At 38.2% G+C, this 12,171-nt stretch overlaps 3 protein-coding genes across 3 annotated transcripts; 1 reads left to right on the top strand and 2 right to left on the bottom strand.

Annotated features, from left to right (window-relative positions):
- The first annotated feature begins 473 nt into the window (after positions 1 to 473).
- Positions 474 to 1,271, top strand: LOC121744658 (agamous-like MADS-box protein AGL62). The gene has a single exon (XM_042138249.1). It carries the CDS (start codon positions 618 to 620, stop codon positions 1,269 to 1,271), a length of 654 nt encoding a protein of 217 aa, XP_041994183.1. The 5' UTR covers positions 474 to 617.
- Positions 1,272 to 3,388: 2,117 nt separating this feature from the next.
- On the bottom strand, positions 3,389 to 3,895 carry LOC121744246 (basic form of pathogenesis-related protein 1-like). The gene has a single exon (XM_042137725.1). The coding sequence runs from the start codon at positions 3,893 to 3,895 to the stop codon at positions 3,425 to 3,427; it is 471 nt and encodes a 156-aa protein (XP_041993659.1). The 3' UTR covers positions 3,389 to 3,424.
- Positions 3,896 to 4,665: 770 nt separating this feature from the next.
- On the bottom strand, positions 4,666 to 5,136 carry LOC121744069 (basic form of pathogenesis-related protein 1-like). Its single transcript, XM_042137511.1, has one exon. It carries the CDS (start codon positions 5,134 to 5,136, stop codon positions 4,666 to 4,668), a length of 471 nt encoding a protein of 156 aa, XP_041993445.1.
- Between the last annotated feature and the right edge of the window lie 7,035 nt (positions 5,137 to 12,171).

Genomic DNA, 12,171 nt, shown 5'->3' with positions numbered 1-12,171 from the left:
CTAATTAAAAACACAACGATTAACTAAAAACGACAAATACTACATTGATTAAAAAAAGTTACACGAGTTAGAAATAAATAAAAAAAGTTGACTACTCCACAAAAGTCCAAACATCGGACTATTGAGACTTGAGTAATCACCGTAATCCATTTTCTAGTGTAAATTGAGAGTGAAAATGCGAATGAAAATGTTACAAATGAAGGTGGGGTAGGGGTATTTATATAAATGAATTTTTCGAATTTAAAAAAAAAACAAAAACGCGTTGCATCGTCCGCGTCGCCCACAGTAGGCGGACGATGCCCTATCGTCCACGCTTCCTCCGCGGACTATCTGTCGGGCGATGACGACGCATCGTCCATCGTCCGCGTACCCACAGTGGCGGACGATGGCGCGTCCTAGGCATCGGGTGGCTTATCATCCGCTCTCCTGTAGGTGCCCCAATGGAGTAAATTAAGCAAGCTAGAAGGTGACAATCCACTGCATTAATTCCTCCAATATTTGGTTCCATATTCACATCCAATCAATCATAGATTACAAAGATCCTCCAATCTTCCCCTAATTAAACCCCTCACTTACTTTAATCCTCTTCCAAAACCAACCTTCGTTTCTAGAGAGAAATGGCGATGATGAGAGAGGGCGGCGGCGGGGGGAAGAAGAAGACGACGCAGGGGCGGAAGAAGATCGAGATCAAGAAGATCGAGTGCTTGAGCAGCCGCCAAGTCACCTTCTCGGAGCGGCGCTCGGGGCTGTTCAAGAAGGCCAGCGAGCTCTGCGTGCTTAGCGGCGCCGAGATCACCATCATCGTCCACTCCCTCGGCCACCCCTCCGCCGACGCCGTCGTCAACCCATACCTCGGCGGCGGCGGCGGCGATAGCGACGCCGCGGAGGTCGACGCCAGGGAATTTAACCGCCACTACTCAGACGTGTCGAAGAAGGTGGAAGCGGAGAAGAAGCGGAGGGACGTGATCGAGGAGGAGAAGAGGGCGGAGGGATGCGGAGGAGGAGGAGATATGTTGTGGTGGGATCAGGATGTGGAGGGGGTTGAATTGGATGAGCTGGAGCGGTACGCGGCGGCGCTGGAGGATTTGCAGAGGAATATCGAGCTTAGGGCTAACGATCTCGTGATTTCGCACTCGCTGCCGAAGGTGGTCGCCGCCGCGTCGATGAACCCTAGCCTGTTTGGGGGAGAGAATAAGTTGGGGACTAGTTTCGATTTCGAGAACTGCGTTGTAATTCCTCATCATCAAGGGTTTGGATATGGCCAGTTTTGATTGACATTTAATTTTTTTAGAAATTGGTTTTAATTTATCTCTTATTTGTTGTTGCTTTTGTTTTTTGTTTGTGCAAGTATTAATGTAATGAATTAATGTTTGGCCAGGAATTCCCCCTTTTTTCTCATTTATGTTAAAATGATGAGTGTGAATTTATTCAAAATAGTGTTTATTTGCATGTCCATCTATGTGTCTTTGATTGGTTCAGTCAATTTAGTGAATTTAAAATATTACACTTAATTTTTATTTTAAATTTATTACTGCTATGTGAAAATGTATCTCAATAATCTTTGGAGAATAAATTCAATTTTTTTCCTGTACATGTTTGTTTGATTTACATCATACTCCATTACGGGTAAACTGCCAAATAAGTAATTCTTGTAATGTAGTGCCACAAAAGAAAAAAGCACAGATATTTTGAAAACAATAATAAGTAGTACTACTATATATTTCAAAATAATAATAATAATAATCATTACTCTAAATTGGTAATTAATTCCGATAAAACTGCAATATACAAATTGAATATCTAGTACTACTACTTAAATAAATATCTGAAGTGTGATAGTACCTTATTCATCAATCCGTACCCTTATATAATTAGGAGAAAAACAACTTATATAACACGACCTAGTATAGATTAACGCTCTTCAATCTTAATTCCAAACAATCTCGCCATTCTCCACTAAAATTTCATTGCACTTTCACACACACACACACAGAGCCGGATAGACATAGTCATGGACATCTCTGATCTCCATTGGTATACGATGTTGAAATCGTGCTTGGTCAAATGATTTTTGACTAATAATAAATGGTACAAGACATTTAATTTTGTGAAATTAAATGCAATAGCGTCGATCTACGTTCCGAGTAGATGACTGTAGTATATTCATTTTCTCAAATCCGATTCCCGGTGAGTGAGAAATAATATATTAAAGTTGGTCACAATAAAGTTAGAAATGAGCTATGTGAAAAGACTAAGGGATTAATTAAATAGGTGTCAATAACCCCCGGCGGTTACAGTCAAGCCATCATGGCACACATAATGGCTGTTGACTCCATCAATGCCATGCAGGTGGACTTGGCCTATAAATAGGCATGCATCCATTGCATTCTACACACAACATACTCAGCATTCTTGCATACACGCTATTTCCCTCTCTGCATAATCTTCCCGTTGAAGCTCTGCCCCCGCCTTACTCCCGTTCGCCCGAGCTCTGCTGCTAGCGGTGCTGCTACTTCAGATACGAAGCCGTTTTATCTTTGGGGACGACACGTCAAACTGTGAGCACTACCGGAGCGTATCTCGTCTTGCGGATAGAGGACTCCTCGACTCGGCTTACCGCTTTCTGCACACTTTTTCCCGTGTAATTTTCCAGTCGTTGTGTAATTTTCCTTGTATTATTTTCATTGTAATTTCATTGACATATGAATCTCATTGTTAACCGTTGATTATTTACAAGGAGTGTGTAGGATTAAAGTTTGTAGTTTGTATTATAGATAGGGGTTTGTATTTGATCACACCTCATAAACCATGTCCATTAATAAGGACGTACACATTGTTAGTATTCCTTGAATCTGTATTGTTTGTTATGTTTTTGCTTTAAGCCATATTGTTATATTGGGTCTACTCCGTCGTGTGTGTGCCTAATTTATATAGAAGTAAGACATATAACTCTGTATTACAAAAACAATCCGATTACAATCTGTTCTCATTTCCTGTCCGTGGACGTAGCCAACATAACCATGAACCACGTAAATATGTGTCTCCTTACGTTTCTGTTTGTTTCGATTACACAATTACTCTATTATGTCACAACACACATTGAATAGTGCTATCTACTAATATTTCTTTGTTTCAATAATGAAAAATAAGAAGAAAAAAAAAGCAATAAATCAATCCTTTTATATTGTATGGAGTAAGTAAAAAATTAATCATTTTATATTAATTTTTTTGAAATAAGCAATAATTTGATCCGGCTATATTTTTTGTTAACAATTATTTAGGTTATAAATAGTAGAGTGAGAAAGTGAAGGAGAGAATTTATATTGGAAATAGTTTTTTTTTCCATAAAGAGAGATCCAATGTTAACATTGTAGGGGAGTATAAGAAAATGTAGTATACAATGTATTAGGTGGTCCATTCCGACCTAGTAGGGGCGTTCTCCGGCGTAATTTCCCGGCGGATGATAGCTGCAGATGACGAAGAACCAACCGTTACGGCACTGCTGCAGCGCGCAGCCTAGCTGGGTGGAGGCGCGCCACACAATCTGCGTGTAGTGCAGGCACGATCCACCTTTGCAGGAGTTGGATGCGTGGTCATAGTTCGGGCTCTCGCTGGCCCACACGCTCACGGCGTCCACCGCCGAAACCTGCCCCTGCCCCATAAACAGGTTCTCGCCGTATGGCCCCATTGACAGCTCCAGGTTGCAGTCGCTGGAGCTCTTCTGGGCGTAGCGGAGGGCGTAGTCAGCGACGCTGGCATTCCACTCGAGGGGAGGGATGCCTACCTTCGCTCGTGCGCGGTTGTGGCCGCCCAGGAATTCCTGTGGCGAGTTTTGTCCGGCTGCGGCAGCGATGAAGGAAAGTGTTAGGAAGAGGGAAATGGTGGAAGAGTCCATTTCTGTGAGGGTTTTAATTTGTTGGATACAAGAGATGCCTGTTTTGCTCTATTTATACATTTACCATACCCAATTCATTGGTAAGGTATTATATCATACCAAAATTTGTGGTATACCGAAATTTCAGTATATTCAATATTTTTTTGTTCAGTAAGAATAGTATTTCAATCTTTTTATCTACCCCTATCCCCAACAAGCATGTTACAAAATATCGTGTCTAGCTTAGGTGATGCGTTTTTGCAATTAGTATACTGATATCAATTAATTTGTTAACTCCAAATTAAGTAAATTAACAATTGATGTTCATATGTGCACTCATCTCATCACAATAAGATTAATAATGCGACACGACATATATATGTACATACTATAAAATATATACTCAATTAAATCTTAAGGTATGATGTAGTTCCAACTATTTGCCGTAAATTGTTTAAGCCATCCTGAAATAACTTTTACCTAAAACAATACAAACTTGACATCTTTTACCAGGCAACCAACAATAAAAGCAGATAATAAACCATATCCAACAATAGGGATATACAGTTACACACATGTTCTTGCGCGCGACTCAAATCAAATGAATTAGAAAAATATTTTTCTTCATTATTTATTTTCTCTTTATTGCAACTATTATAATCAAATAGATACACCGTATAACAATACGTTCAAACCACTAGATTTTTATTCGCTAGTAAAAAGGTGTTACAGAAATATTTTCTCTCATTATTTTTTTTTTCTCTTTTTTGGTACTACTAAAGTTTTACTCGCTAATAGGGGCGTTGGCCGATGTAATTTCCCGGCGGATAATAGCTGCAGATGACGAACTGCCAGCCGTTACGGCACTGCTTCCGCGCGCATCCCAACTGCGTGGAGTCGCGCCACACGACCTGCGTGTAGTGCAGGCATTCTCCTCCTACGCACGAGTTGGAGGCATAGTCGTAGCTCGGCTTCTCGCCCACCCACAACCCCACGCCGTCCACCGCCGAGAACTCCCTGTACCCCTCCGCCAGATTCTCGCCGTACGGCCCCCCGGAGTGCTCCAGCTCGCATCCGCCGGACCGCTTCTCTGCGTAGCGGACGGCGTAGTCGGCCACGGTGGCGTTCCACGCCACGGGCGCGACACCCACCTCCGCTCGCGCACGGTTGTGGGCGTCCACGAAGTCCTGTGGCGAGTTTTGGGCGATGGCGGCAGCGACGACGACGATGAAGAAAATTATTAGGAAGAGGGATTTGGTCATGGTGGAGAAGTACATATTTGTGATTGTGATATGGAGATTTGAGTGTTTTAGTGTATTTATAAGTGGAATTAATTGAACGTTTCAGTCCTATTTTTTCAAAAGGATATTAACATTGATGATTGTGTGAATTTTAGTATAGTGGAGATCAACTTTCTTTTATTACATGAAGCTGGTCAACTTGCCTAAAGATTGTCACCATGATAATTTCCAATTTGAGATCAATACACGATCAATTACTGCGGCTTAATTGATAATGATTTTTTGATTTTTTATGTTATAATGTCGTTAATATTTTCTCATAATTATGTACTACTATTATGTTTGATTAACAGTATCCTAATGTTATTTTAAAGGGAGATATATCAAATTATCAAATTCAAATTGAATTGAGTATCTTTACCTAAAAAGATACTCATATACACTACGTACATTCTACATATTAATCCAAATTTCGCATATTTATAGATGTACAGTAGTAGTAAATTATATTACGTACACATTTTAGAAAATGTCAACATTTTATACTTATAATTTCGTACTACATTATATTACATGCACATCACATCTAGATGACGAGAAATATAAAAGAAAATAAAGTAAAATAAAACATTAATAAGAAAAAAATTCGACTTCCTAATTCTAATTATGCAGCATATATATCATTCAAATTGGTAAGAAGATTAATGGAGTAGAATGTAACAGAATGGATTAGATTATATCAGATTTTATTTTTAAAATTAATTAGATATTATTACATTCATTTATGTATACAAGACATTTAATAAAAATAGAAAGTAAAACTAAATGCAAAAACTTAGCTTGGTCTATTTATATTGATTTGACTATTGATGGTTATATTTGTAATATTTATATAATTGTCCTGAATTCTTGGCAATTTATATACTACTATTAGTTACTTTCAATAGACACGAAACTGAATTTAGCAACTCACGATCATAAAATGACGTCTATAGTTATTTATTAAAAAATCAATCGGGTAATGAGTTGTGCGAATTGGATTGAATGAATATTTGATCTAGAATAAAATTTATAAACTATTGCAGCAATACATCAATTCATCAACATAAAAGTTTACAATCCATACACATAATATTTCACAAGATGTACTCCATCATATCTAACGAATTCAGTAAGGACGTTCTCCAACTATGTTGCCCGGAGGGTCATAGTTACAAATAACAAAGGTCCAACCATTCGGACACGGGGCATGAGCGCAGCCAACGAAATGAGAGTTTCGCCAAACTACCTGTGTATAGTGCAAACAAGCATTCCCTCCTCCCACACAGAGACCGGTTTCAGCGTCGTACAATGGCTCTTCATCTAGCCACATGTCGACAGCCTCCTTGGCACTTACGTTCCAACTTCCGGCCGCCAGGTTTTCGCCATATGGGCCATTTGAATGCCTCATTTCACAATCTTTGGACCGTACTTGAGCGTAGGCCCTGGCGTACCCCGCCACTGTTTCGTTCCAAACGAGGGGTCCAACACCCACCGTTGCTCGGGCCACGTTGTGGGCATCTACGGTCTACGGGACGGTTTTGGGCATGGATATGGTGGCTCAAGGCCACCATCACACTGAACAATACAATGACCTTTCTCATTCTATGTGGCTTAGATAAGGAAAAATGTGAAACGTGAAATGTGAATTACTCTTATTTGATGATCACCATGGCCTCTATATAGTCAAAGAGTTTCAAAATTGAAAGATTGCGTTCTTGAATTAATGACTATTTAAAATAGTGGAGAAAAAAAATCTTTTGTTGTCTGAAGGTCAACTTCCCTATTGGTGTATGTGTCCCTAATTATTTTATTTTATTTTATTTTTTATCGAAGAATTAAAGTGGAAAGGTTGTGCTATGATAAATCCAACTCGGGATCCAAATCACTCTTAAAAATACAATCAATTTATAGTACTGTGATTGTTATAACAGTTATGTTACAAAATATCACATGTGATTTTAATCAAATTCAGTTAGGATTTATAAAATCTAATTTTAAATGTAATTACTTATAATTACATAAAATTTTACATACATACACTTAAATCTTAATCAGCATTGGTTTGAGATTATTACATTCATAATGTATACTAGACATTTAGCAAACATAAAAAGTAAAACTAAATTTAAAAACTTAGTTTGCACAACATGATATTGATTGGTATGATGCCATAATGATTTTCGTGAAGGACACGGTGATATTTACAATATTTATGTAATTTTCTTAAAATTCTTGACAATTCATATTTTTAAATATTTTCAATGCACACGCACTTGTATAGTTGTATTTAGCAACCATCATATAATGAAATTAAACAGCCAACGATAACAGAAGCATGAACAATTTTATTCTTTATAATAATTAAAGTCTTATTTATACATGAGTCATTTATTAAAGAATCTATCGCCTTCTACGAAATGGACTGAAGGTATAAAAAACCAACATACCATATCATATCAAAGTATGCCATCTACTAATTTTAATAGGCACGTCGGTTGTCCGACATAATTGCCCGGGGGATCATAGTTGCAAGTAACAAAGGTCCAACCATTCGTACACGAGACGTGAGCGCAACCCACAGAACGAGAATTTCGCCATACTACTTGCGTATAATGCCGGCAGTCCATCCCTCCTCCCACACAAAGACCAGTTTGAACTGTTAGTAATTCTTGTATTCATCTAATGAGCGCAGCGGAAATTGCAGACAAGAATAACAGATCTAGATTCATAATTACATTGTAAGTTGAGCACGTAACACACAACGAACTAAATCTTACTTGTTGTGTTGTTCTTCTTCTACGATTGTATCCTGCAAGTTGAATCCACTACTATCGAGGTCCACGTGCAATCCAATCCGATGCAGGAACTATCCCGGTACAATTGCTCCGTAGAAGAAAGCTAGGAATTCTCTCTACAGAGCTTTACGTATTTTCTCTCTAATGTTACGCTATTTCTCATCTTCCACAATGGAGAATAAATAACCATTATATAGACAAAGAGTCATTAGGGTTTCATGATTGTTGGGCTTATGGACTAATTATAATTGTAGCCCAACTATAATTATTTAATCCATATTAATCTAATCTAGCCCATATCCTTTCAATCTCCCACTTGGACTAGCATTAGATATAATATGCAGTTCCAACTTTGTACCCTTGAGCGGATCAAAATACACTTATAGTGTGACCCTTTAGGCCCCCATTATCGACGACGATCTAATCAAAGTCTGCACAAAACTCCTAGACTGCGTTGGCAGCGTAGCTCGATATATGACGGACGTTTACGTGAATTCGGTAAACAAACCTTTACACAAAGTTTATAGTAATATCCTTTCATTCACGAACCACCCGATTGAGCCTAAGATTTGTCATGTGTCATCCAAATAGCTCAATCACTTTATCTCATCTTTATTAAATGACCCATTCGATCATATTCAATTACTTTAATTGAATATATCTTTGCATTGGCCAATGACTTAATGGTCAAGTAATATAGAGAATTTGAGTGTTCTCTCAAAATTCTAATCGAGGAATGAATCTCATTCTTGGCTCAACTACCATTTCCATTTATCTTATGATGTACCCAACACAAGTCCGTGTCTCAATCCTCCTTTGGGAGGCAAAGCATTGGACAAGATCAAAGCACACCACTCAACAAACAAAATGTGTAATGACCTCAGATCCAAGGACTATTACATAGTTCATGTACTAATAAACTGTAGACACTTAACAAAACAGTTTAATAGTAGGGTATACCAATACTCTCCAAAGTATACCATGTGTCCATCACGAGTATCTAATATCTCATAGTTGTGAGAACAACTACATTCTCGAAGAATGTGATGCAAACCCCATGCTAACCTATAACATATCATCAATATCCCATTCTTGATGATCATTGGTTAGGGCTATTTTAGAATTATACTATATCATTAATGTCTCACACCATTAACGACAGTCATAATTCAAGGGAACAAATATTTAGAATAAAATAAAACATTTAAAACAATTATTCCAATAAGTGCACAAAACCCATAGAAAATGAAATTTTCATATAATGTGATCAAGTAATATTGTCTCAACACAAAATGTTTCTAAGACATATAAAACTGTAACTCCCACTGATTCAAAGCCATCTTCCAAGATGCTTAACACCTAAGCTCTCAAAGTGCTTATTGTGTTTTGCTATATATAACGGTTTGGTGAAAGGATCAGCCAAATTATCATCAGTGGGTACTCTTTCTAATTTTATGTCGCCTCTTTCAGTTATTTCTCTGATCAGATGATATATTCTAGGAACATGCTTGTTCCTGTTCGTAGCTCTGGGTTCTTTTGCTTGCGCAACAGCACCAGTGTTGTCACAATACAAAGGTATTGCACTATTGGCACTCGGAATGACACCCAGTTCTTTAACGAACTCTAACAAAGCAACAGCTTCTTTGGCAGCTTCAGATGCAGCAATATACTCGGCTTCGGTGGTGGAATCGGCAGTTATACCTTGTTTGGAACTATTCCAACTACTGCTCCACCATTGAGGACAAAACATATCCAGACTGAGACTCATAGTCGTCATGGTCTGTTTGGAAACTAGAATCAGTGTACCTAGTAACTGATAACTCTGGTTGTCTACCATAGACTAAGAAATATTCTTTAGTCCTTCTAAGGTACTTAAGAATAGTCTTAACAATTTTCCAATGTTCCTCACCGGGATTTTGCTGAAATCTGCCTGTCATGCTAAGCGCATAGGCCACATCTGGCCTAGTAGAGATCATGGCATATATAATAGATCCTATAGCCGAAGCATACGGGATCCTTTTCATGTTGTCTCTTTCTTTGTCATTAGAAGGACAATCCTTCTTTGACAATACAATGTCATGTCCCATAGTAAGAAAAGCTTTCTTAGAATTCTCCATTGAGAAGTGCCTTAGCAACTTGTCTATGTAAGTGGATTGTGATAATCCTAACATCCTATTTGGTCTATCTCAATAGATCTTAATTCCAAGGATATAGGAAGCATCACCTAGATCCTTTGTCATAAAAGAACTAGATAACCACTCTTTCACGGATTGCATCATGGAACGATCGCTTCCCATATTCAAGCTGTCATCAACATATATGATGAGGAAGACAACGTTTACATTCTCGCGTTTACTATAAACACATGGGTTCTCAACCATTAGATGCATTCCACCTCTCAGGTGCACGACGAATCCTTCTTGGCTTATTGAGTTGGTTTTGCTCTGGTTTAAGCTGTTCATTCTGTATGTGAGAAGGTTCAGGAATATCACTATGATCTTCTTGAGGTAGAGGTGATGCAACTATTGTATCATCTTGTCTTTGATGCATCTCATTGTCTTGAGGTGGTCCTTCGAGAGTCTCTCTAAGGTCCTCTCTAAGAGTAATTTCCCCTCCCAATAGATCATCAAAAACTCCCACTGAGTTATTGTCCAATCCAGTGGATAATACCTCATTCTCATTGTTAACTTGTGGTTCTTGAATTTCTTCAAGATCTACTGTATTTTGACCTTGTTCCTTGCAGACATAATTGTCTTCAAGGAACGTCACATTCCTTGATGTTATCACCTTGTGATTTTCAAGACAGTAGAAATCGTACCCTTTAGTTTCTTTAGGATATCCCACAAAATAATATTTCTCACTTTTAGTTTCCAATTTATCAGTCATCATTTTCTTAACAAAAGCTGGACAACCCCAGGTCCGGATATGGTTAAGACTTGCTTTCTTGCCACACCATAACTCATATGGTGTTTTCTCGACTGATTTAGAAGGAACCCTATTTAGAATGTAAATAGCCGTTAGTAAGGCATGACCCCATAGGAATAAAGGAAGACTAGCTAAACTCATCATGGATCGAACCATATCTAATAATGTTCGGTTTCTCCTTTCAGATACTTCATTCATTTGTGGTGTACCAGGAGGTGTCCAGTCTGACTGAATTCCATGTGATTTCAAGTAATCAAGAAATTCCCGGCTCAAGTATTCCCCTCCTCGATCTGATCGGAGAGTCTTGATACTTTTCCCAAGTTGTTTCTCAACTTCACACTTAAACTCTTTAAATTTTTCAAAGGCCTCAGATTTGTGTTTCATAAGATACACATATCCATACCTTGTCAAATCATCAGTGAAAGTAATGAAGTACGAATAACCACCTTTTGCTTGAGTTGGAAACGGTCCACACACAACTGTGTGAATCAACTCTAGCAAATCTTTGGCATGCACTCCTTTCCTAGAAAATGGTTTACTTGTCAATTTCCTTTGAGACAGAATTCACAAGCTCCATAGGATTCTAAATCAAATGAAGTGAGATAGTCTAACTTTCTCAATCTTGCTATTCTTTTCTCATTAATATGACCAAGTCTGCAATGTCAAATATAAGTTGCATTATTCGTATTACTTAGCTTAGGTCTCTTGTTTTGCACATTGAGAATATTTTGTTCGTATTCAAGCGTATATAATCATTTTCAAAAGTGGCATTTCCATAAAACAATCCATTAAAAGAAAACAAGCATCTGCTGTTTGCAAAATGGAAGGAAAAACCTTCAATGTCTAACATCGGAATGAAAATAATATTCTTTGAAACAACTGAAACAAAATAACAATTATGTAAATCTAGTCTATGTCCTGAGGGAAGATCTAATCTATAAGTTCCCACGCGTTTGACTGCAACTCTTGCTCCATTTCCAATACGCAAATCAACTTCCCCAGGTCTCACTTTCTTGCAGTCACTTAGCCCCTGCACATTATTACAAATGTGTGAGCCACAAGCTGTATCTAATACCCAAGATTGTGAATTATTCATAGACATATTTATCTCAATGACAAACATACCTGAGCTCCCACTTTCTGCACCTTGTGCCTTGAATTTTGGGCAGTCTCTCTTCCAGTGTCCCTTCTCATGACAGAAAAGACACTCATCCTTTGATAATTTCGACTTCTTATTGGCCCCTCCACTCTTAGGCTTTAGAACAGCATCCTTAGATGCTTTCTTCTTCTGTTG

This window comes from Salvia splendens, chromosome 8 (genome assembly GCF_004379255.2).
Source record: "Salvia splendens isolate huo1 chromosome 8, SspV2, whole genome shotgun sequence".
In the NCBI taxonomy this organism is placed as follows: domain Eukaryota; kingdom Viridiplantae; phylum Streptophyta; class Magnoliopsida; order Lamiales; family Lamiaceae; genus Salvia; species Salvia splendens.
The sequence above is the reverse complement of the archived record's forward strand: the minus strand, read 5'-3'. Positions and strand labels throughout refer to the sequence as shown.

Excerpts from the sequence above, each read along its gene's own strand:
- LOC121744658 (XM_042138249.1), top strand. The coding sequence starts at position 618 with ATGGCGATGATGAGAGAGGGCGGCGGCGGGGGGAAGAAGAAGACGACG.
- LOC121744246 (XM_042137725.1), bottom strand. The coding sequence starts at position 3,895 with ATGGACTCTTCCACCATTTCCCTCTTCCTAACACTTTCCTTCATCGCT.
- LOC121744069 (XM_042137511.1), bottom strand. The coding sequence starts at position 5,136 with ATGACCAAATCCCTCTTCCTAATAATTTTCTTCATCGTCGTCGTCGCT.